This window comes from Pleurodeles waltl, chromosome 3_1, assembly GCF_031143425.1.
Source record: "Pleurodeles waltl isolate 20211129_DDA chromosome 3_1, aPleWal1.hap1.20221129, whole genome shotgun sequence".
In the NCBI taxonomy this organism is placed as follows: Eukaryota; Metazoa; Chordata; class Amphibia; order Caudata; family Salamandridae; genus Pleurodeles; species Pleurodeles waltl.
The window spans coordinates 372,796,612-372,823,099 of record NC_090440.1 but is presented as its reverse complement, the minus strand read 5'-3'; the positions used below and the strand labels follow the sequence as shown (position 1 = coordinate 372,823,099).

Here is a 26,488-nt window from a genome sequence, read left to right as displayed (position 1 = left end):
TCAATGCCACCGTCAATGCAACGGATCTGCCCAGAGAGTCGGTCGTATCCAGCCCACAACGAATCATGAACTTTGCTGCATCCCTCTCATCTGTCACTGCTTGGGAAAGGACAGTCCGGGCCTCCTACGGAACTCTAAGTAGCACTTGCGCGACCATATGCCAGAGAGTATGGGAACAACGGCCCAAAAGGTGTGCAGTGTTCACGGACGGCAGCGCTAGACTGTTGGAAGAAAATACTTTTTGCCCAAAGTTGTCCAGTCTTTTTGATTACCTATCCAGGGGTGCGGGAGGGAGAATGCACCCAATGAAGATGAAACCTAAATGATAAGGCTCTCAGGCGTGGGATGTTGAGTGAGGAATTTGGGGTCTGATGATGCAGGTCTATGGGGGCCTGCAATTGTCCTATTCACAGGAGCCCCTGTGCTGGGTCTGGACAAGGTACCCAAGAGGACGTCCGTCAGTGCTTCATTAAACAGGAGAAGAGGTTCGGAAGAGAAAGAACCTGGTTGAAGCACCTCCGTTAGGAGATTAGTCCTAACCTCCACAGAAAGAAGCTCGAGGTCCAGGACCTCAGCCGCCCTTCTTACCACCATAGAGTAAGAAGCTCCCTCCTCCATAGCCACGGAAGGCGGAGAGAGCATGCCAGCATTAGGGGAGGTTTCCAGACCACCATGTCACCCAATTCCTCTACCCACTCCATGTTAGGGTCAAGATGGTATTCCAAAGGGCCCGCTACACTCTTCCCGCATCCATACACAAAAGTATCAGGGTTTGGATCAACCCTGGGCCCAGGGGAGCCCATGGAGAATGCAATCAGCGTTCCGGCTCTGGGTCGTCAGGTATAAGTATAGGATCGACGTTGATTCTGGGCACAATTGGCGTCAGGAGCGTCAACATCTTACCCAATGCCGGGGAAGGTCATGCTGGTACGACCAGCGTCGGGACAGATCCAGAAGGGGACCCGCAGGGACCTTCCGGAGTCGGGCCAAAGCCGACGACTTGGAACCTCAGGGGGACCCTACTGACTCACCTGGGTCCGAGGGCGCTGAGGGTGGATCAGTCTGCCCAAAAATGAGGCGCATGGCCTCACAGTATTCTTTGAGTTGTTGGTAATCAAAAAATGACTGAGGTAGCTCTTTTTCTGGATCTGCGCGAAGGCTGGTGTCAGGAATCCCCAAGGTGCCTCCTGCGTTATCTGTCAGCTTCCCCAGGGGTTAGGGTTAAATCATATCTCTGTTCTTGGTTAAACCTTCATGTTTCCAAGTAAACATAATGTGCTGTGTTACACAATTGGGTTTTATCAATACTTGTTTTTACCAATGCTTGTTTGCTAATGTGAGCAGGTGTAGACATCTGCTTCTAATTTTGTAGACATGTGCTTCTAATTGGGTGTGGTGACTCATCCCCATGTGGAAACTCAACTGCTTTCCTGATTGGCTATAAATAGCAGAGTGAAGCATGCCTTCCTGCTTGGCTTTGTTTTGCTTCCTGATCTCAGCACCTGATTTTACAGTTTAGCCCCTGCTGTCATCCTCGTATTCAGGACGTTTGAGGCGATTCTTTTCTTTGTTACTGTACCAGATGACAGCAGGCATTCCTCCAGCACTCCAGAAAAGACTGCAGATAAGTGACTAGTATTCTCCAGGGAGTTTGTCCTTTGAGCGGCACGCTTCCCTAGAACAGCTGGTGTGTTTCAGACCAGGTATTTTGCCAGAGTGCTTATCTTGAAGAGGCAAATGCATTTCTGAACATTCTACATTATTATTGTAGTTATGTGCCTAAATGTGCTTCAGGAAATCTGTTTGAGCTCAAGTACTACAAAAAGGGACAGTGCAATTTTAAAAGAGCATTTAGGTGTCTTTTCTTTCTCTAATAGCATAACTCTTGGATTTAAATTGTGTCATTCATGCCTGTGTTTCTGGTTTGACAAATTTGCTTTTTGAAGGGGTTTGCCACACACAGAGTGAAACCAAACTAAACTATGCTACTCTAACTGTTTGAACCCAGAGTGGACATTTGTATTTCTTTGAATGGATTTGTCCTTTTAGTTTAACCCTATGCATGCAGGAAAGTTATATGTGATATAATTAATGCCCTTGTTTGTCTTTCTTGTGCATGATAAGTGCAACCACAGTTCTAATTGTAGTGTGCAACAGTGACTCTCTGTGAAGGCAGCACTAGTGTCGCAGTACTTATTGTTATGGTACTCAGTTTGGGTTTTTGGTAATGCAGTGTTAGTAATTGTGCCAACAGTTACTATTATCCAAGAAAAGTGCTGGAGCATCCCTGTATTCTTTTACCGCTCCTGTGCCCATATCAGAAAGAGACATTCAGTTTCAAGGAAGTTGAGTGCACTAACTCTACTATCACTCTGTTAACAACGACCTGCTACCCCCCCCCACCCCCCCAAGATACTCGGTGCCTGACTGGACCGGCAAGACGTGGCAGTGTTTTGTCTCTTTCTCTTCCACTCCACCTTTCCTTTTGGGACACCTGCCAGGGTTTCTGTGTCCACCAGGAAGTGCTGAGAGGTGCCCTAGGAGGTCGGGGGCATACTATCACCCCTGCAGACATCCTGCATTTCAGGTGAGTGGCCTCATCTTGACAGCTGGTGCGGAAAAAAAAAGAACTGATGTCAGCGCACCGGGGTGGCACCTATATAGGACTGCAACGTCATCACGGAGACCATGACGCCAGCCGAGTCGAATAATGCCACCTGACGGCGCGCGGAGGTACTGCTCAAATAAAAATCTCCAGATCCAGAATGACACCTGGGGATACTGAAATTCAAAGGTAAGGAATCTGCAACTAGAAGTCTCTATCAGATGAGGATATTTTGCAGGAGGATTTAAGAAGGACTATTCAGGGGATGCCTTTGTACAAGGTGCTGAGGACAGATGGCCTCCCTCCAGAATTTTATCAGACCTACATAGAGCTACTCCCTGACCACCTTCTAGAGGTTTATCATGAGGCGGGATGCCTGGGAATATAAGTGCAGCAATCACAATGAGGATGTTGAAACCTGGCAGGTATCACTCACTGCCAAGATCATACCGGCCATTAACCATGATCAACACAGATACCAAGGTGTTAGCTGAAACAGCTGCCAATAGATTGCAAAAGGTGGGTGATTTGTTGATCCAAGAAGACCAATCAGGTTTTATATTAATGAGAAGCATCCTCATAAACATTCCATGCCTCACGCATTATGTCTGCCCTACAGGGCTTGTGACACTGTATATCAAAAAGGCTTTGGATACCATAGACTGGGCTACAAGTGGGCGGTCCTTTAAAAAAGTGGTTTTGGGCCAAACTTCCTAGGCTGAATCTCATTGCTATACTAAGATCCTGAGCAAGGATTGGATCTGAAGGCTACATTTCAGACAGATGGGACACAGAGTTGGACCAGGCAGGTTTGTCCTTTGCATCCGCTCCTATTATATTTAGAAATGCAGCCATTTGCCAGTAATCTACAAACCACATTGCAGAAGTGATCTAACCCTTTGGGAGGCACTGTCCATATGGTTTCACTGTTTCCCGATAATGCCCTTATCTACCTACAACGGTCTTTTGTCTCTATCCTATTGCTGCTGGCATTCAGAGACTCCTTAGGCCTACACATCAACAAGACAAAATCAATGGTTTTCCTGGCAGCCAGACTAGTGGGACTTCACCTAGAGACACTGCCCAGAGAAAAGCTGAATTGGGAGCCTGACAGCTTCTGCTATCTGGCGGCACATATTGTAGAAAAGCAATTCTTCTATACGATGTGCAGAGTGCTGACTGGCCTACTGGCCTCCATACAGTTTTGAAATAAGCTGGTGATGTCAGTCATCGGACAGTTCACAAGGGCTAAAATGGTCTTTTTACCTAGACGTTTATCTGTCCTGCTGAACTACATGTACCTGATATCAAGAGCTACCTTATCGAGATGGATAGCCACTCGGTATCCCTGATACAGCAGGCAAGAGAAGCAGAGTAGGGCTGAGGATCCTAACACTTGACACAGGGCTCAGACTTCATGATTTAGAATTGTATGAAATGGCAGCCCAACTCCGGCATGCCTAGCTGTCCCTGGAGCACAGTATTTACCAATATGATTTTATCAGTTGTCAAACAAGATTGGTAATGTCCCCATATAGAATAACAGGAAGCCAAGGTATGGGATGCTACACTGAGGGTAATTATGCATGGACATTCCTTCTCTAAAAAGCTACCAGTCTAGCAGCAGCAGTCTATTTTGAGGATAGACAGAAACATGTCCATGGCATGCTGGCAGGATGTGATAATTTGGGCAACATACCCAGGAAACTACTGCATTACATTCACAGAAGGGCAGGACATGTTTGACGTGGGCCCAGGGTTGTTCTTACCTCCAAAAACAAGAAGCACTGATTTTCTGCACTGGCTGCTTTGGCACTGCTTCTGCCACAGGGAGGAATTGTTATATGATGGTTGTCCAGTAATGGACCCAATGTACAGGTATGGATTATGAATATGACTGAATAGGCATTACAAGATGAGATTACAGATGCAGGAGGTCAGGGCTAGGGACATGGCTGAATAGGCACAAGGATTAGGGACATGACTGAATAGGCACTAGAGGAGGAACATATGCAGGAGGTTGAGGCATATGACAGGGCTGAGATGATGACCGAATGACAATGGTGGAGATGTTCAGGAGCTCATAACTCCTTCAATGGTGGAGACCACCACAGGAAGACAGAATGTAAGCAAATAGACATTTGAGGTTGAAAAGCCTGAAATACGGAAATGACGGACTCTGAACTGGGAGGGGAGTCATATATCAGCTCCAATATGAGAGAGAACGAGTGGTTTTATATGCTGGATGCAATCGATTTTTCTGGATTTACAACAGGTGGACCTTGTCATACAGAGTTGCAGCCACTGTACTGAGACCCTGCCATATGCATGTGAGTCATAAACGAAAAAATAGATTTTGAAACCTGTACCGTGCTACTGTTTTTGGCGCTTTTGCGGGCAATGGCATTTTGACTCCTGTTTGTATCTGTCTTCTGGACAATGAAAAAAAACTTTAATAAAAAACAGGCAAATCAAGGATATCTGCTAGGACCTTTGGAAGCACAATTGTCAATCCCAGCCACTCCTGACTTCTCAAAACAGCTGCTCCTGCCAGCTGAAAAGACTGTGTTGAAGACATCCATTGCAGCATCAATGACTGCAGCAAAGGTTAATGCTCCCTCCTTGACAACTGCCTTTTTTTCTTTCTTTCTTTTCTTCCAGTATGAGGTCAAGTCATGGCGACATGTCATGCCTCATCTGGTGATCATAACAGCCTAATATTGGTAAAGCATTCGCAGCTTTGATTTATGTCACCGCCATTGAACTAACCCTACTGCCTGGTTTATATACCGACCATTTGACTCTGTCTGGAAGAGCTGATGATAGCAGGATGGGGTTCTTTGATCTGCATTGGGCTGGTGGCGTAATAACCAAGTCAGACTTTTGAATGCCCATAAGGCAGGCAGGAGCAGAATCTAGGGTGTTGGACCTTTTCCCCAGATATATTGCCACGACTGGAAGCATAGCCAACATCCTCATCAACTTTAGGCCTTCTGACCAGAATAAGTCCAGTATGGGTATGGGTCTTTAATTTGTCTGGCTGTTCCTTAAAGGCGTAAAGAAAGCACTGCTTGTCCACGGAAGCCATTGGGAGGTTTGATCTGACTGGAAAGGAGATTTGTAAACCTCTTTGGGTAGAATGTAAACATCTCATTCCCATTCTCTGTCATCTCCATGTGGAGTTCAACTTCTTCCTCCAAATCCGAATGCACAGAATCTGATGAGTCTTTGCCCTTGATGTCCTTAGGAGTTCGGGGAACCAGTGGTTGTTTGACAACACTGAGGTGTGTCCTCTCTAAGTGGGTGTAGCAGAGAAGGCATACATGGCTGAAGTAGAGGTAGGGTAGGGAAAGGCAGATACGTGCATAGCTTGCCCTGTGGGCTGCTGAAGGAGCAATCGTTGAAAGTTGTCCATCATGTGTTAGAAAGTTGTCAAAAATGCAACTATCACCAGCATGACCTCTGGCTTTCTACTGTAACAAAGAGGTCCATAAGAATGAGGAGGGCGGTCAGCTTCAAAGTTCTGTAGCTGACAGTCGTATTTATGGAAGGGTTCCTCTTCATCTAGGGCTTCTTCATCAAAGTCAGGGATGTAACGCACTCCCAATTGCGTAGGTCAGTAGGCTGTCTCCAAGGCTTCCTGAGATCAGACTCCAGTTCAGAATTCAGTATCTGGGTAGGCAAGCTTGCAGTCACTTTGATGGGTGAAAAGGCAGTTGGCGTGAAAAGATTAATCATTAACTGTGTTGTCGATGAGTTGGTAGACATAATTCCATGACTTACCACGGCCATTCTTGTCGCTACGTTCGACAATGGCAGGAGGGACATTTTTGGAGTGGCCGTCAATGACAACGATGGTCACGCTATTGCCAGGGTTGTTGTCGACGATCTCTCCATGGTCGTTGAGGAGGCTCCTCGCATAGGTGACAATGGAAAATTGTGTCAAAATGTTTTTTGTTCATCACCGATGGCTTAACATTTATGAGGAAGGTTAGCTATTCCGACAGGATGTAAAAAGGAATTGGATTTTTGCAATTTGTTTGAGCCAACTGGAGTTCTACCTACCTGGAATGTTTCACAGAAAAAAAACTCAATTTTTTTCCTGTGAGAATGTGGCTGGAGGCGCTTTATATTAGAAATCCACCCTCCATGTTTCTTTATTGGGACTGACTTCGTAGATGCGCTTAGTAGAGCACTCCCCTCGAGGGGTCTTCCCCCTTAAAAGGTGGTTATTTCTTCTTTTCCCCAGAAATTATAGTGCCAACCTCCTCCCTGTATCCTTCAGGTCCCAGAAGGAAAAATCTTATAACTGTCACAGCACAAAGCCTTGTATGCTGGACAAAGGCAATAAATACACTGCTCGTGTGAGTCATCAGAATATACCTTTTTTCTGTCCACAGGTAGAGCAGAATTTGAAAAGAGGATTTTTTCACTCTGTCAGTCAAGATGACAGTTGGTGACAGAGGAGATGTTGCCCTAGCCCAGAAAAAATATATTATCCAGAAAATGTACCCAAAAAACAACTCTGAGTACTCCAAAATCCGATGGTAATCAACAAAATTACATGAAATGGTCACAAAGGTTAGGGCATACCTCTCCTTGGGAACTCCCTCACACAAAATGTGCAGCAGAAATATGTGCCATGGTGGCCTCGGGGGGGGGGGGTAGGAGAGCTTAGCACTTCCCCCTCATTAGCTGAAGTTCAAATGTTTCAAACAAGGCGGACTTGCTACTAAATAAACACTTTTGATGAGGCATATGTCCCATTTAACACTGTTTACTGCTATTTAAAATTACTGGGGATTCCCAGTCTTAGTCTGAATATATGAAAGATCCAATGCAAATAAAACATAAAATACAGCTAAAGAATAAAACATGAAAAGAAAATGACAAATCAGAAGAAATTACGTGGCCCTCACCAATGTGTGCAAACAACGGGCAGTCCAGGATACGTGCATGCAGTGCTGGGGTGTTATTCTGATTTGAAACAGAGTGAACAGCATAGCCCTGCCTTTACTATGGTGTTCAAAAGTATATAAGTATTCATACCCTCCCCGAGCATGCAAGTTGATTGGTGGAGGCAAAATTATTATAATAGAAATTGTTTCAAAGAGTGGACCGCCAAAGTTATCCACCAAAACACGCAAGAGAGAAATGGTGAAGAGCAAATCATATGTAGAGAAGCAAAAAGAAGAATGCTGTGATAAGTGCTTACAAGAAACACTGAGTTTTTAATTTATAGTGTAGAGATAGTGCACTGCGTGTGTAAAATCAATAGAGCTAAAAAAAAAAAAAACAGCTTCATTATAGCATAGTGTCCTTATAGCAATATTTTCTACTGAGGGTTTAGGTCTCTTCAACACTTGTAGGTAATATTAATATGTATAAAGTTAGATCCCATCAAATTGCTTATATTTTCAAAATAACTTATGGTGTATGCACCAGTTCTATAGGAACAAACAATTTCACTTAGTGATAGAAACAGGTTTATTCAAAGTATGATATAGAGTCATTTCAGTGTGGAAAAGATCTTGCTGCCTAACGAGGAGCAACTGATTCCAGCTGCCACCGTAAAACACTGCAACATAATTCTAGAACACAGCTAGCAGCAATACACAGGCATGCTCAGTAATACCCTCACCTAGATGTACATAACACATAAACAATTTATACCCTTTCCTCACACAAAAACACACAGACAAGTACTACAATGCATATTTTCTTGAAGAACAAATATCAAGAAGAGTTGCATGAAGCTAGGAAAACCCCTCCACATATTCTGTCATTATAAATTATTTTAGTCTTGCAGGCATGCGTCTTTTTTTGGACCAGGAAATAAATGTTTATTTTCTATACCTCTATCTCTAGTAGTGCATACTCCACATGGAAGACCCCTTTGTCTAGTATTCCAAATGTTTTCTGCCTCACTAATCTCTCTTTTGCTTTCCACAATGTTGTCTCAAAGCATCTCAGTCACTCATAAAAGAACCACTGCATTTTCACCTTTTATCTGTCTCCCTTGTACCCTGTTTCTTTTCCTTTACTTCACTGCCCTTCCTCTCATACGAGGCTGCCTTCTTCCTATTTCTTTTCCATTACATAATACTGCTTTCCAACCATGCACCCTCAAAACGTATATCGGTTTTAAACTTGCTTATCCTACTTCCTGACAATTTTCACCCAATTTCTGTCCCTCCTTTTATACTTTTTTAATCCAATCATTTGGGCATTTGCTTCAATTTTGCTTCTCTACCTCTCACCCTTTTAAATAAGTTTTTACCTGTTACTTCATCACTTATCGTGCGAAGTTCACATTATTTCATCCACAGTTTTCAGGGGTTTTCCCATTCGATTATTGCCATTTGAATGTCACCTCGGACCAAAAAAGTGGTACAATCTACAATCCCATTGAATTAACAGGTTTTACAATGTACATCCTCAACCACTGTAGCAAAGTTCACTTTATTCCTCAAATAATCAGTGAGACCTATTGAAATCCATATATTTCTCCCTTGCATTACCCATTTCCTCATACTTTCTTATAGGCCCCCTTATCATCTTCCAATATCCCCTCACTAAAGCTACAAATGTGGCAACTTCCACCAACTTCCTAATCTCTCTATACAAACTTGGCCACTAAAATCTTTCCTTCATTCTTCTTATTGTGCGATTCAGTCCCAACTGGTGTTCATGCTCCACAGAAATCAACTTGCTCTTTTTGGCACAATGCTCCCTTCTCATACCAAATCTCCATTTGCTCCAAGACTCAACTTATCTCTTAACTTCCCAAAGATTTACATTGGCAGTAACGGATCACATTCACTTCTCTTCCCAACCTGATGCACTCTATCACATTCTTCAAATCATTGTGCATATTAGTTGCTTTTTCCCGATTTTTTACAGCTCACTACTCTATTTTCATATTTCACTGTATCCTATAAATGCTACCATGATTTCCACTTCCTCACACTTTCCAGATGTCCTGTTTATTTCTTCCCATCTTAAAGGCCTTACTGAAAAATATCAGCTTTCAACTGGGCAATATTCAATCTTAAGGCAAAAATTCTGCAACCCTGAAACAACTCTAGCTAGCCCCGCAGAGTCTTGATTTGCCCCTCACCTCATGTTGTAACACTTTAAGATGTTTGTGATCAGTATGCAACTTAAAATTCAAGCCCCACAAATACATACAGAAGTACACTGCTACCCATGCAGCTACTAGAACTTCCCTCTTGATCAATGAATAATTACATTCTGCAGTAATTTATGACTGTGAGACAAAAACCACCTCCCTAATTTGAGCTAGTACTACAACCTAAACCTAACCTAATCTGGGCATTGAAAATTTCTTCTGTAGTCTCCTGAAATACTCTTCCTGCCTCCATAGTCACTTACTCTTCTTCCCCATCCTTAGTAACTCTTTCATAGGTTAATATTTTTACAAAAACATATCCACAAATTTGAGACAGCATTTAATAAATCAAATTAAATACCTTAATGATCTTTATTCCCTTGTGGAGAGCCAAACTAATTGAATGCACCAAAAAAGTGTCATTTCTCTTTGTGTAAGATCATGCCAGCATCTTTCAGCACGTGCAAAATTCCCTTTGGAACATAATTATGTTCTTCTTCTATCTGCCTGAATACTAAGAATGTAGAAAGAAAAAATAAAATACATTTTCCTGATGTCTGAACAGCTTATCCAACGCACACTGGGAGACCTTACAACTGACAATAATCCAAATGGTAATCTGGGAAACTGGTACACTCCCTTCATGGCAATAAAAACTGTACTTGCCTCGGAGACTGGATGCAAACAAATCTGATAGTACGCTGACTTAAGTTCTCGCCTTGTGAAAAACGTTGCACTGCTCAACAAAAAAAAATATTTTGTTCATAGTTGGATTTGGAACACTATCTGACTCGTGAATCTCTCTCTAGTCTAAACAGAATCTCAGACACCCATCTGCTTTTTTCATTATACTCATTGGCTGTAGCCAATGTGGGCCTTCCTGTCATCTTTGAATACCCTTTTGGAATGACCTCTCTAATATTTACAATTAATTTTTCCCTACTATAAAGCAACCTCTCCAAGATCCGTGGCATGTGCAGTGCTGCTACATCTGTAACAGCCCATAAAATTACTTTGTCTAGCCTCTCTCATGTTTATTTGCACCTGTTCCATTATCACTTATTATCTGTTCTTGTGTTCTCTTTGTTGTCTCCTTCCTTCTTTCAATCACATATACTTCATTATGTTTCTTTGCATCCACCTCTTTCGTTTCTTTAATGCAGATATCTGACTCTTGCACTAGTTTGATAATATCAATAGCTTTTTTGAGAGTAGGGCTCCTTGTTGCCTTGTCTCTCTTGCATTTTCTTATTATTGTTTTGTACAGTAAGTTGATCTGGCAGCATTTGATCAGACATAGCGAAAAAGGTCTCATTTTATTGACAGCTTTCTTAATCTGGCCACAAATTGACTCAGAGTTTCGTAACAATTTTGCAACTGCATCTAAAATGTATGCCTCTCAATAACTATGTTGGCTGATTTGCCAAAGTGTGTTTCTAGTCATGTTTCTTGCATCCACCTAAGCGTTAAAGGTTGGGCACGGGCATCAATAACTACTGGAATGATCTTGAAAACGGGATGTTCATTTCCAAAAGCATTTACAACAAGGCACACTTCCTGCTTTGTCTGAATTATAAAGCACCTAGAGCTTGTAGATAATTCCCAAATATATCTAGCCAATTTCTTTCTTCCAAATGCAGAGTTCCTGACTGCTGCATAAAACGAGGAGATGATTTTATTGTTGGTTGTGCGGAATGTTAACCCTGCTCAAGCAACGGTCAAAATCCCTGTCAGGGTGAAATACAAAAGTCACTAAATTAACCTGTTCTTAGCCCTCTGGTAGTATGGTACTAAAGGAGTCAGGCTTAACTTAGAGGCAATGTGTAAGGTAAGTATGCAGCACACAAATAGTGGTATGGTCTTACAGCCTGCCATAGCTGGGCTATCCCGGCCATTAAAAGCTCGCTCCAGCATTAAAGTCCACAGCCGAAGGCGAGAGCCTTTAACAGGGGAGCAAGACTTTAATGGCGAGCATAGCCCAGCTACAGCGGGCTGTAAGGCTATTAGAACATTTCGCCACTAAAGGTCAGAATGTTCTAATAAATAAATCAAAGGCCTCACGGAGCCCGAGGGGATTGAAATCATCTGTTCACAGCTGTTGTGGGAGACAAACATTGGAATGTTGGAGCTCTAGACTTTTCAAAGCCCTTAGAAGCCCGAAGCATTCCATTATCTTCAATGGAGCTCCCAACATTCCAATGTTCTAATATAGCCTTAGAACCCGCCGTAGCAGGCTCTACCGGCTATTAAAGGCCCGCTCCCGCGTTAAATGCCCGAGCCGAAGGCAAGGGCATTTAACAAGGGAAAGGGCCTTTAATAGCCGGTAGAGCCCGCTACGGCGGGTTCTAAGGCTATTAGAACATTCTGCCACTCAGGGTAGAATGTTCTATTAAATAAAACAAATTGCTCACGGAGCCCGAGGGGATTAAATTCCCCTCGGGCTCCGTGAGCTTTGTTCACAGCTGTTGCTGTGAACAAAGCGAACATTGGAATGTTGGCGCTGCGGGCTTTTACCGGCCAGTAAAAGCCCGCAGCACTCCATTGTTTTCAATGGAGCTCCCAACATTCCAATGTTCTAATAAAGTTTAAACACAACACAAGAAAAATGTAGAAGACTATAGTAAATTTTAATAAATTATTTGACACCAAAATTACAAAAATCCAAATCAGCAGAACTTGAGTTATGAATTTTTAAAGTTTAAGGTAGAAACTAGCACCTAAAAGATCAAAGTGCCAACCGCATACATCTAGTAGCGCTGGTCCAGCTAGACTGGATCAAAGTAAAAAAATGTGGCCGAGCGCAGGTCGGATAAAAGAAGTGGATTGGGCTCGGTCAGCGCTTACTTTCAGATTTAGAAGAAATTTCAACAAAAATTGTCTGAGAAGATAAAGTTTCAATAGGGCAAGGCTGCAGACAGTGTACAAGGAGGAGTCAGAGTCGCTGGGAAGCTGCTGCATGTAGCTGCATTGAAGATTTCTACATTCGGACTCAGTCTCTTTTTTGGAAGTTGAAATCTCCAACAGGGCACAGCTGCAGGCTTTAGCCGATAGGAGCCCCACAAGATTTGATACCCCTACTCGGGGGGGGCACTGTACAGGCTTTCCTGCTGCAGACAAGAACATGGAGGTAGCTGCTGTGAAGTCTGGCTGACTGCTGATGCACCTTGACCGGATCAACGTGGGGGTAGGTCTTAGTCTCCTCTCGGTTCTCCGAGCAGTTCTGAGCCAAAATATATTTAAGTTCCATATTTTGGATTTTAGCTATCTGTGCATCTTTGCAGTCACTTCCAAGAGTCCAGGACTGGATGGGCACCACTTGGAAGGCCAGGACTCACTCATGCAGGGTCCAGGTGTGGGTTCAAGATAGTTGGAGCCTTTTTTGACCCTGATGCTCTGATCAGTAGACCAGTTAGCTGGCCCTGGGAATCACTCTGGTAGTCCTCAATTCAAGAGTAGCACTAGGTTCAAGAAGTGGAACAGGGCTCTAGCAGGAGGGCAGGCCTCAGAGTTCAAGAAAGGCTTCAAGCAGCATAGTAGTCCTTCCAGGTGTAGCAAAGCAGCCTTCTGAAGTACACCGCAGGCCACAGCAGCAGGCAGTCACCTGAGAATCCTTCCACAGGTTCAGAAAGTGAACTGAAGAGTGGGTCTGATGGTTCTATTTTTTATATCTGGTGCCTTCTTTAAAGGAGACGTTTCTAGGGACTTTCCTTTGAAATGGTTGGAATTTCCTGCTTCCCCTGCACTGGCTCCAGTCTGACTACAGAGACAATGAGTTAGTGTGAAGTCCTTTGTGTGAAGGCAGGGCACAGCTTACTGATTTGTAATTGGGGCTTTACACAGCTCCATCCTCCCAATCCTGCAGGTGATAGCCCATCCAGACAAACCAAATTCCTCTATTGTGTGGCAGTCTAACTGGCAACTACACTCAGTCGTGTGCCCAGGAACAGACCGCAGACACAAAATAACAATGGCATGAAAATGTAAACTTTCTAAAAGTGACATTGTCAAAATTGTAACTAAAAATCTGACTTTACCAATAAGGAGAACTTTAAATAACAATTCTGTAGACACTAAACATTAATTTATTCTCAGCTCTTAGTCAAAAGTTATCACTTATTAAATGTAATAAGGCAAACCAATGTTATCCTATAGGAGAGGTTGGCCTCACAGTAGTGAAAAACTAATTTAGTGTAATTTCATTACCAGGGCATGTAAAATGTACATGACCAATCTTTTGATTACAATGCACCCTGCCCCAGGGGCTATGTAGCGGTGACATGTGCAATTAGGGAACAAGTTACTTACCTTTGGTAACGCATTATCTGGTAGAGACTATCTAGCTGCAGAGTCCTTACCTTTGAATTCCCTGGTGTCAGCTTCGAATCTGGAATCTTTTTGCTGAGCAATACCCCACGTGTGCCGTCAGGTGGCGTCGTTTGGTTCTGCGTGGGTCACCGCCACTCCGTGGCTTCGTCAGCGTCATTGGAGCCGTCTATGACGTCACGGTTGTCTATACAGATGCCACCTTGGCACGCATATGTCAGTTCTTTCATCCACAAACCTTCCACGACAGAAGCGCAGAGTCATGGATAGAACCAACATTTGTCTGTGCAAAACTAGGGCCCTGAGAAGGGATAAACCCTAACTCTACTAGTCATATCCACAGAGCAGGGAGGCATGGGTGGGTGTAAGGGATCTGCAGCTAGATAGAGTCTCTACCAGGTAATGCATTACCGAAGGTAAGTAACTTGTTCATCTGAAAGAGGCTTCTAGCTGTAGATTCCTTACCTTTGAATAGATACCCAAGCCATAACCTCCTGGTGGTGGGCGGCAGATACCACTCCTTACAATAAAAAGTCCTGCAGGACTGAACGGGCAAAGTACCCGTCCCTTCGTTCCTGACTGTCCAGACAGTAATGTTTCTCAAACATGTGCAAGGACGCCCACGTTACCGCCTGACAGATCTCCAGGACTGGTATGCCTCGAGCTAGCACAGTGGTAGAAGCTTTGCCCCTGGTACAATGAGCCCGCAAGCCCTCAGGAGGCTGCTTTGTGGCCAATGCATAGCATATCGTAATGCAGAGAACAACCCAGCGCGAAATGGTTCGCTTCTGCACTGCCTGACCCTTCTTTGCTCTAACGTACTCCACAAAGAGTTAGTCATCCACCCGGAACTCTCTTGTGCAGTCAAGGTAGAACGACAACGCTCTTTTTGGCTCCAGTCGATGGAGTCACTCCTTTTCCTTAGAGGGATGGGGTGGAGCAAAGATGGTGGGCAGGATGATGTTCTGACCCAGATGGAATGAGGTCACCACCTTGGGGAGGAAAGACGCACAAGTTCTGAGAACCACTTTATCTGGATGGATAGTGAGATATGGCGGCCTGGATGACAGGGCTTGCATCTCACTCACCCTCCTGGCAGATGTTATTGCCACTAAGAAGGCTATCTTGATGGTGAGCAGCCGGAGGGGACAGTTGTGTAAAGGCTTGAAGCGAGCACACATGAGAAAAGTGAGGACAATATTTAAGTCCAATTGAGGCATAATAAAGGGAGTAGAGGGAAACATATGTACAAGTCCTTTGAGTAATCTATTTACAATGCAAGATTTAAACAAGGAAGGCTGATCAGGCGGGCGAAGAAATGCCGATAAGTCAGAAAGATAGCCCTTTAGAGTCCCGAAGGAAGAACCCTGCTGGGCTAGAGACAGAATGAAAAGTAGAACGTCAGAAGGAAAAGCAGAAAGACAGTCAATAGACCTTTCTGTACAATATTATACAAAGCGTTTCCAACAGCAGGAGTATACCTTTTTAGTGGAGGGACGCCACTCTGCCAAAATAACTTTACAGACTTCGTGAGGAAGGTCAAAAGCCATAAACTGCCGCCGCTCAATCTCCATGCATAAAGGCGCAGAGCTGACAGGTTCGGGTGGAGAACCTTCCCCTGCTGCAGCAACAGAAGATCCTCTAGAAGGGGCAGCCTGATCGGAGGATTGATGCTCATTTTGAGTAACTCAGGATACCGACTCTCCGTGCCCAATCCAGACCCACTAAGATGACTTAGGCCGGTCGTTCTTAGACTTCATGGGAACTCTGGGCAGAAGTAGTATGGGTGGAAATGCGTGTAGGAGGCCTGAATTCCGCTCACAACGAAAAGCATTGCAGAGCAATTGCCGCTTTGGAAACTCCAACGCTCAATACTGCTGGCATTGCGCATTCTCTTCAGAGGCGAACAGATTTAACCAAGGCTCTCCCCACTGCAGAAGGAGTCCTTGCGCCACCTCCGGATGGAGACACCATTCGTGATCTGCTATGCATCTACGGCTGAGTTTGTCCACCCTGGCATTCAGAGAACCTGCCAGGTGTTGAACCACCAGGGTTATACCCTGCTGTTCCAGCCAAGTCCAGAGACACAGAGCTTCTTGACAAAGGGTCCACAACCCAACACCGCCGTGCTTATTGCAGTACCACATTGCGGTGGTGTTGTCCATGAACACCTCCACTAACTTCCCTTTCACAATAGGAAGAAATACCTTCAATGCTAGCCGGATCGCCCGGAGCTCCAATAAGTTGTTATAGAGCCCGAGCTCCAGTGGAGACCAGAGGCCCCTGATCTCTGCCTCTCCCAGATAGCCGCCCCATCCCAGAAGTGACGCATCTGTCACTACTGTGAGATCTGGTTGGGGAAGGGAGAGAAGTCTGCCTTTGACCCAATCGGAGTTCACTAACCACCACTGCAGGTCTTTTGCAGTTCCCTCTGAGATCTGAACTGTGTCAGTAAGATTTCCCTGATGCTGTGCCCACTGGAACTTCAGGTCCCACTGAGTCCTCATATGCCATCTGGCATGTTTGACTAACAAGATGCAGGAAGCCATGAGTTCCAACAGCCTCAGAGTCTGTCTCACCGAAATCCAGGATAGAGGGCGAAACATCGGTATCACAACCTGAATATCCTAGACTCGCTTCTCAGAAGGATAGGCCCGAAACTGCACTGTGTCCAGAACAGCTCTGATGAAAGGGAGCTTCTGAGAGGGAGTCACATGTGACTTCAGCACGTTTATAGTGAACTCTAGCAAATGCAGGAGGTCCGCCATAGCCTGAAGGTGGGTGACGAGAGCCTGGGGCATAGAAGCCTTCAACAGCCAGTCATCGAGGTAGGGGAAGATTGAAATCCCTAACCTGCGCAGATGAGTTGCCACCACCGCCATCACTTTGGTGAACACCCGAGGGGCACTGGTGAGACCGAAGAGAAGCATGGTAAACTGAAAGTTCTCGTGGCCCACCTTGAACCGCAAGTAAAGCCTATGGGCGGGCAGTATGGGGATGTGAAAATCTGCATCATGCAAATCCAACACTACCATCCAGTCTCCTTGGTCTAGAGCATACAAGACCTGAGCAACAGTGAGCATCTAGAATTTCTCCTTTTTGAGGAAGAGATAAACGCCCCTTAAATCCAAAATATGGTGGAGACCCTTGTTTTATTTGGGAATCAGAAAGTAGCAGGAATAACAACTACTGCCTACTTTTGATATCGGGACCCTTTCTACTGCTCCCTTGGCCAAGAGAACTGTGCCTTCCTCGCAGAGCAAGATTAAATGATCCTCCATCACCTGTTCTTTTACCAGAGCGATGCAGGTAGGGAAAGACTAGAAGGGGAGGGAATAGCCCTTCTGTATGATCTGCAAGACCCATTTGTCCGATGTTATGGATTGCTAGTGAGGGCGATGAAACTGAATCCTCCCTCCAACTGGCCGGATATGGTCTTGCAGAACCATACTAGGAGGGCTTGGACGTTGCGGAAGAGGAGGGCTGGGTGGTGGCCGACCTCTGGCTACACCCACTGGGTCTGAAGGTACCATGACCGCGTCCTTGCACTGGATTCTGTGATGCCTGAGTACGGTGGCTAACCTGTTGTTGGCGTGGTACCGCACCCCTCCTGAAGCCTTGAAAGGGGCAATATACAGACTGCTGGCGAACAGGCGCTGAGAGACCCAAGGATCTAGCCGTAGCTCAAGAATCCTTGAATCTCTCAAGCGCAGAGTCTGCCTTTTCACCAAAAAGGCGTGTGCCATCGAAAGGCATGTCCATCAGGTTCGACTGGACATCCCCCGAAAAGCCAGTGGTACGCAGCCTGGCATGGCGTCGGAGGACCACTGTCGAAAGAAATCGCCCTTCCCAGCAAGTCAGTCATGTCCAAGCCACACCTGATGGCAAACTTGGCTGCATTTCTCCTATCCTTGACAGCCTGGGTGAGAGTGTCTCGTACACCCTCCGGGACCTGGGACAGAATCTGTGCCACCGTATCCCATAAAGTATGGGAAAAAACGGCCCAATAGGCAAGAGGTGTTTACCGACCTCAATGCCAGGCTGGAGGAAGAAATCATCATCTTCCCAAGTTGGCCCAGCCTCTTGGATTCTCTATCCAGGGAAACGGAAGGGAACGCACCATGGGAAGTGGAGGCTTGGAAAACCAAGCTCTCCGGGGTGGGGTGTTGGGTGAGGAAACCAGGGTCGCTTGGAGCTGGTCGATGGCGGTGGCCGATTGCCCTATTCACAGAAGCCCCTGTGCTTGGTTTGGACCACATTCCCAGAAGTACATCTGTGAGGGCTTCATTGAAGGGTAACATCGGCTCTGATGTAGCAACCCTTGGCTGAAGCACCTCCATCAGGAGATTAGTCCTGACTGGCACCATAGGCAAGTCTAGGTCCAAGTCCTCAGCTGCCCTACGCACCACAATGGCAAAAGATGCCCCCTCCTACATAGCGACAGAAGGAGGTGAGAGCATGTCAGCATCTGGAGAAGTATCCAGTCCAATGGCTTCCCCTAGATCTTCATACCAGTCCTGTTCATGCTCCAATCCGTACTCTAAAGGGTTCTCAGACCCCCCCCCCACTCCTCACCTGTGCCTGGCTGTTCTAAATAAGCCTCAGACACTGATCTGGGCCTAATCACCGCAATCGAAGTCCGAATCGGCATCGTATGACGTCGTTCCAGCTCCGGATCATCAGGAATGAGGATGGGGCTACCACCACCAGTGGGCGCCTGTGTCGGAGGGAGCGTCAACGCTGGGCCCAGCGCCAGAGGAGGCCGACTGAGAGAACCCGGCGCCGGCCCAGATCCACTATCGGATCCTGGGGTCCCCAGCAGCACCCAGGCCAAAGCCGCCGGTGTCGAATCCGATGGGGCACCTGCTGACCCCGTGGGACCCTTAGAGCCACCCGAGTGTGCAGCCCGCTCAAAAACAAGGCGCATAGCCTTGTAAAATTTCTTTAAATGTGCGGGGTCACTCCGGCTACCGGAAAGGTGGGGTGGATGGGAGGGGGGAAGACGCAGAGTTGGCCCTAGCAACGGCTCCACAAAACTGTGCTCAGAACGTCAATGTTCCTGAGACGCCTCGTCAGCCAACCGGAGTGGCAAAGTCGAAGTCAAGTTGGACTTCTTCTTTTTGTGCCTCTTCACCGACTCCACTTGGGAACCTCGAATTGGACGAAGAGGACTTGAGGCTCCTGGAGCAGTTCTGCGACCTCCTCCTTGAGCGGGACTGTGACCTCTGAGGAGTTGCGCTAACCAAAGTCGACTGCCGTGCTGCCATGAGCTTTAGTGACCGCTCCCTCACAGCTTTCCAGGCAGGTAATTTAAAGGAGAATGGTTGGTCCAGTAGAAGTAGAAAGTCTGGGTCAACAAATAGCATTTAATAGTGTCCACAGCAAGGACCTGCTAGGCCAAACATAAAACAAACACAGATTTCTTTCTAAAAGGTCAGTCTTGGCAACAGATTTGGGTTAGGGTGCCTGGTGGCAAGTGTGACATACACCACTTCAGTAGGGAGGTTAAACAGTCAGTTGATTCCTGTCTGGCTCCACACATGTAGGTGTTGATGGCACAAATTAGGGTAGGAGACTCTGCCCTGTTGCTGAGACAGGAGGTTTTCGAAAAGTGGTAGCCTGATCAAAGGACTGAATATTCATGCCCTGAATATTTAGGTACCACAATTTCCCGGCCCAGTTAGAGAATGACTAGGACCAATCCTGCCTCATCTTTTTCAGAAGTAGTCTGGGCAGAAGAGGCAGGAGCAGAAAGGCATACAAGAAACCCATGTTCCATTCCGATCAGAACGCTTCTCCTAGCCAGTGTTGTAGCAGGAACTCTGTCTAGCAAGGGGTTTCCCCACTTTTGGAAAAAGCCCTGCAACACCCGGGGATGTAGACAACACTGGAAATCTTTTAGACAGTATCTGTTCAGTTCATCCTCTCTCGCTTTTAGGGACCCTGTCAGGTGGTTGGTAACTAGGAAAATTTCCCAGCTCTCCAACGACGTATAGAGGTGCTGAGCCACTAGAAGACCATGGCAGTGGTCTTGCATGTGAGAACCTGCGCCAGCTCCGCTGTCCCCTCTCCCCCTGCAAATGCCTGCAAATCCAGCATATTGCTGTGGAGCCCACTCTCTGCCAGAGACCAAAGTCCCACGATCTCCACTTCCCGCAGATAACCTCACCAGCTCAGCAGAGGTGCATCCTTCACCACCGTCAGCTCTGGGCGGGGAAGCAAGAGAGGCCTGCTGCTGGACCAATTGCATTTGAGCAGCCACCACTGCATCTCTCAAGCCGTCTTCTCCAAGACATGGATGACATTGGCCAGATTGCCCTAACGCTGTTTCCACTGGGTGGAGAAGGGAGAGAGGCCTGCTGCTGGACCAAATGCATTTGAGCAGCCACTACTGCATATCTCAAGCCGTCTCCTCTAAGATATTAATGACATTGGCCAGACTGCCTTAATGCTGGTTCCACTGGAATGTAAAATTCCACTGTATAGCCCACATGTGCCACCTGGCATAGCTGATGAGGAGGATGCAGGTGGCTATGACGCCACACAGCCTCAGAACTTCTCTCATTGTGATCTCGCTGAAACATCAGGATCACAGACCAAATTTCCTGGACTTCTTGATCTGGAGGGAAATCCCTGAACTCTAATGTGTTCAGAATTGTCCCAATGAATGGGAGCCTCTGCAAAGGAGTCAGGTGGGAATTTGCTCCTTGCTAATGAACATCAACAATGTCAAGAATGTGTCATCATTCAGAGGTGGTCTACAACTGACTGTAGTGAACCCACTTACAATAACCAATCATGGAGGTAGGGAAATATTGGTATCCCCAACCTCTGCAGATGCACCTTAGGGTTGCTAGTGAAGTAGAAGGGGAGCGCAACACAATGAAAATGCTACTGGTCTTGAACCACAGCATAATGTCTGTTGACTGCAGTATAAGAAAAAATACATCCTGGCAGTCGGAGTGACATTGCATCGCCGACCACCTTCACAACCATCTACAGTAACTTCGATCCCCAACCTTCTGACCTCCCCAGCATCCCATCAAGTTCCACCTCCGACCACCCACTCACTGTATGGGAACATCTCAGCACACCAAACACGATCACACTCATGAGCTCCATCCACTCGGGAGCACTCCAACTCCAACTCCTGCCCCCCACAGAATCTTCAACCTCGGAAGAAACAAGATCAGTCACCAGCTCACCACTATCCTCAACCCCTCGTTAACCACAGCCACTTTTCCAAAAGCCTAGAAACACGCAGAGATCAGACCCCCTCCTCAAGAAGCCCTCTGCAGACTCCAGCAAGCTCTAGAATTACCGCCTGATCTCTCTGCTCCCATTCTACTGCCAAAGTCCTGAAGAAGGCCATCAACCTCCAACTCATCAAGCATACTGGAGAGAAACAACCTGCAAGATCCCTCCCAAGCATGCTTCAGAGCCAATCACAGCACTGAGACAGCTCTGATTGCAGCAACAGACAACATCTGCACCCTGCTCAACAGAGAAGCAGCCGCCCTAATCCTGCTCGACCTCTTCGCCGTCTTCAACACCATTTCCCACCACACACTGATCAACCTACGAAGGCAGAATGGGATCACAGACAATGCACTTAGATGGATGGCATCCTTCCTCAGAGGACACACCCAGAGAGTCTGATTCACTCTTCACCTCACAGGTCAAGCACACCATCTGCAGGATCCCCCAAGGCTCCTCCCTAAGCCCAACACTCTTAAACGTCTACATGACACCACTCGCAGACACTGAGATTGCACAACATCAACATCCTCTCCTATGGTGATGGCACGCAGCTCGTCCTCTTGATCTCAACAGACCCCACTAAGACGAAGACTAACTTCGACAACTGTCTGAAGAACATATCCGCCTGGATGAAGGACAACTGCCTGAAGCTCAACACTGACAAAACTGAGGTTCTGATCTTCGGCAGACACTCAACCCTCTGGAATGACTCCGGGTGGCCAGCAGATCTCGGACTCACCCCCACACCAAAAGATCACGCCTGCAAATTCAGCATCATTCTCAAACGACCTCTCAAGGACATGCCAGGTCAACGCTCCGCATGTGCCACATGATTTTCAAGTGGCTCCCCATTGGCACCAGGAAGACAGTGACGCAGGCCTTCATCACCAGCCGACTGGACAATGACAATGCACTCTAAGCAGGTACCACCACAAACTCCTGCAAAGGCTCCAGACGATCCATGAAGCAGCTGCCAGACTGATCCTCAGCCTGAACAAAAGAACCCACATCACCCAGCACCTGAAGGACCTCCATTTGTTCCCAATCCAGAAAAGATGCCACTTCAAGCTCCTGACCCATGCCTACAAAGCCTTCTATAACCAAGGACCCGCCTACTTGAACCACCACTTCACCTCCACCACCCGACCAGGAACCTCACCACACATCGGCCTCACAAAGATACCACGTATACGCCACTGCCATGCCAGAGGACACTCCTTCTGCCCCCCTCCACCACCACACCGCACCCTCACTGACCAACTTCAGAAAGGGACTGAAAACCTGGCTTTTCAAATAAACACCTGCAGCAAGCACCTGGACACTCACTCGGGTGACAAGCCGTGGTATGCAAATAACACCTGATTGACCGATAGTCATCCAACTAAAGCAAACCTCTTTACTGATTTATAGATTACAGCTTGTAAATTCCTTTGTTTCACTAAGTAAAGAGTGAGACAAATGCACAGAAGTGTAAAGATGAAAAGACTTTCATCAAGATCTTTTAACACCCTCTACCCAATGGCTCTTGTTCACATTACCTGATATTTGAAAAATTCTAGATCACATCCAGTCCAAGTATTATGTGCAGTTTCAAAGGAGTACACTTTGGGCCTGATTACAAGTTGCGCATAATATTCCGAACTACATGTTAACCTTGTTTATGCATGGGTTGGAATTACGAGTTTGAAGGTATTAAACGCATTCAATACTTCTCAAATGCAATTAAAAAACTCAACCTTTGTTAACTTTCAATAGGTCAAATCTGCCAAATTTCACAAGGGAAAACAAATGGTATTTACTGCATAATGCAGATTTTGGTACGTTAAATACGAAAAGCCACACGTTATTCCCCATAAACTTGTAATAGGTGTTATTTATTGCATCTCGTAGAAAACGTACTCGTGGTACCATTATTTATCGGGGTGCCTGAGGGCAAGGATGACATCTACCACTTCAGTTGGCAGATTAAACGCATGTAGGTGTTGATTGCACAGATTAGGGTGGAAGACTCTGCCCTGTTGCTGAGACAGGAGGTTTTTGAAAAGTGGTAGCCTGTTTAAAGGACTGAATACTCATGCCCTGAATATTCGGGTACCACAATTTCCCGGCCTAATTAAAGGATGACTAGGACCAATCCTTCCTCATATTTTTCAGTAGTCTGAGCAGGAGAGGCAGGGGCAGAAAGGCACACAAGAACCCCATGTTCCCTTCTGATCAGCATGCATCTACTAGCTAGGGTTGTAGCAGGAACTCCGTCTAGCAAGGGGTTTCCCCACTCTTGGAAGAAGCCCTGCAACACCTGATGTATACAACACTTGAGGGTTAGACGGTGTCTTTTCAGTTCATCCGTTCTAGCATTTAGGAACCCTGTCAGATGGTTGGTAATTAGGAAAATATCCTGTAACAGGTGTTATTTATAGCACTCCATAGACAACGTACCCGTGCTATCATCATTTATCAGTGCCGATAAATAATGCCTCTACTCACAATCAGGCCCTTTGTGTATTAATTGCAAATTCTGTCAAAGCCTGAGACAGATGAGTGCCACGTTCCAAGTTAGCCTTGTTTTTCTTTTAAAATAGCAGCTCTTTCAATGCTTAAACAATGCTTAAACAAATAACTGTCTCCACACTTTACTACTTCTAACTCAAAAAGTTCACATCTACTTGATTTGTTGAACGCAGACGGGTATATCCAGCTATGGCCCTTATCACTTTAATTACAGGACAACAGATATTTCTCAGAATATATATATTTTTTTACCTGACTCGGCACCCTCTAACAGCATCACAAAAGTCTTATTAAAAGTCCAATTGAAGCAAAATGCTAAATGAACGTATGTTGGAAACAATAGTCTATTCACCATTAGGACTTACTGCCTTTTATGCAAATAATGAAAAATTAGCGTGGCTAACATTTTCATTGCAACTGTTTCACTTTCCTTTTAGGGCATTGGATATCGATGCCGAAGCAGTACTCGTTAAGGAAAAGAACCATTCCAAGATGGCCATTTAATTTAGAGAATTGAAAATCGTCAATCAAATGGAGGCAAAACAACTCAGCATTCAGCAAGTGAAGGCAAAGTGGTATGAAGTAAAAGTTGACTGAAGGTGCAAAATGTGACGCATCTGGTACTTACTGTCCCCAAACCTGACGCCCTACAGAATTAACAGTAACTTTAGCCCTTGAGGTGCTAACACTACTACGCAAAAATAACAATGATTAATGAGGGAAAATAAAAAGTTAAGTGACAAAGGGGGTCATTATGAGCTTGTCGTGCGGCCGCACTCCCGCGGACCCCATTACGACATCCCCGCTGGGCCGGCGGGCGCAAACCAAGTTTACGCCTGCCGGCCCAGCGGGGATGAGGCCGCAACATAGGAGCCGTCTCCTAATGGAGCTGGCGGTGTTGCGGCTTTGCGACGGGTGCAGTAGCACCCGTCGCGAAAAGCTGGCTGGGGCCCTGTTAGGGGGCCCCTGCACTGCTCATGCCAGTGGCATGGGCAGTGCAGGGGCCCCCACAGGCCCCAGGACACCCCTTACCGCCAGGCTGGTGGTAAGGGGGTCATAATCCCCAGGGTAGCGCTGCTTGCAGCTTTGCCCTGGCGGATTATCACCGACGGGGCTAAAACGGCAGGAAACCGCCGGCGCGCCGCGGTTGTAATACTGGTCTCCGTACCGCCAGCCTGTTGGCGGTACGGACGCCACATTACCCCTGGTGGTCTCTGACCGCCAGGGTCGTAATGACCACCATAATCTATTATGAAAACCTTCTAATGAAGCCAGGTTAGTTAAATCCTAATAATTTATCACAAGACTTCAAACAAAACTGTGCTAAACTAAGAAGTGCATTCCACAACGATTCCTCTTGCATGACGCCAAAGAGCTAAAAGCCACATGTACAAAGTATTTTTCAGTCGCAAACGGGCCGATTCGCAAAATCAGCACGTTTGCGACTAGAAAAATTATTTTTGAGATGTACAAGGCCCAAACTGTGATTCGGTAACGCAATTTTGGTTTTGCAATTTGGTATTAGGAAGGGACGTGTTCAGGGCGTCCCTTCCTAATACCGAATCTAAATGGTATGTACAAATGTTTTGTGACCGTGAATGCGGTCGCAAAACAATCGCAGTTAGCATCAATTCCAAATTGGTGCTAACCCATTCCCAAAGGGGAAGGGGTCCCAAAGGGACCCCTTCCCCTTTGTGAATGCATGCGAAAACGTTTTTCAGGAGCAGGCAGTGGTCCCATGGACCACTGCCTGCTCTTAAAAAATGAAACTGAAACGTTTAATTTTCTTTCTTTTTAAACGCAGCCTGTTTTCCTTGCGTTTAAAAAAAAAAGATTGCTTTATTCAAAAGCAATCACAGATATGATGATCTGCTAACACCAGCAGGCCACCATCCCTGTCAGTTTTGCGATTCACGGTGGGTCGCAAATTGCGACCTACCTCATTAATATTAATGAGGCAGGTCTATTTGCGACCTACCGGGAATCACAAAAGAAACTCAGCGGAGTTTCTTACATTTGGATTTGCGATTCCCTAATTGCGATTCGCATGGAATCGCAATTAGGAAATCGCAAATCCAAATATTTGTACATGTGGCCCTATATTCGGTAATTCAGTATATGAGGGTCACTTCCACTTTACATTTCTCTGTTTGGTTATCAAAGTAGAAAACAAAAACAATAAGCTAGAAAACAATAGAGGTGTGTGAAGTTACAACAGGTTCAGTTACAAAAACCTAACTGCGCAGAAAGAAAGTTAATGAATGCTGTGTTTATGAAATAAAGCACACGGAGGTGCGAAGGGGGGGATAAAGAGAACAGTTACTGAGTCATTGCAACAAACTTGTCAGGTATATAATAAATAACATATACTTTTAAAAATACGAACTGAAGGCTAATTAAATAAGAAGCGTGGTGAACCTTGGTTATAGGTGCTTCAATAGTCATGGAATGTATCCTGGCCATTGAAGAGTGCCGTCTTTGTGAACTGCCTGTTCAAAACACAAAAGAAAAGTCGTTAACAAAGCATTGCAACATAATAAAATGCTCAATAACCAATAATCTCTTTCATGTTAATAACGTGAATTCAATAATCAAATGGATAAATATTTATTAAACATATTTAAAGAAATACCCCATTGTGTGGGGCAAATGCTCGC

The 26,488-nt window shown here is 45.8% G+C and overlaps 1 protein-coding gene across 3 annotated transcripts in view; it reads right to left on the bottom strand.

Annotated features, from left to right (window-relative positions):
- Positions 1–26,488, bottom strand: part of PDE8A (phosphodiesterase 8A) — a 2,216,737-nt gene that overhangs the window by 711,813 nt on the left and 1,478,436 nt on the right. For all 3 annotated transcript variants that reach the window (XM_069222557.1, XM_069222555.1, XM_069222556.1), the window contains exon 13: positions 26,250–26,320. In XM_069222557.1, the coding sequence (XP_069078658.1) occupies positions 26,250–26,320 (71 nt within the window). The remainder of the gene's footprint in view (positions 1–26,249; positions 26,321–26,488) is intronic.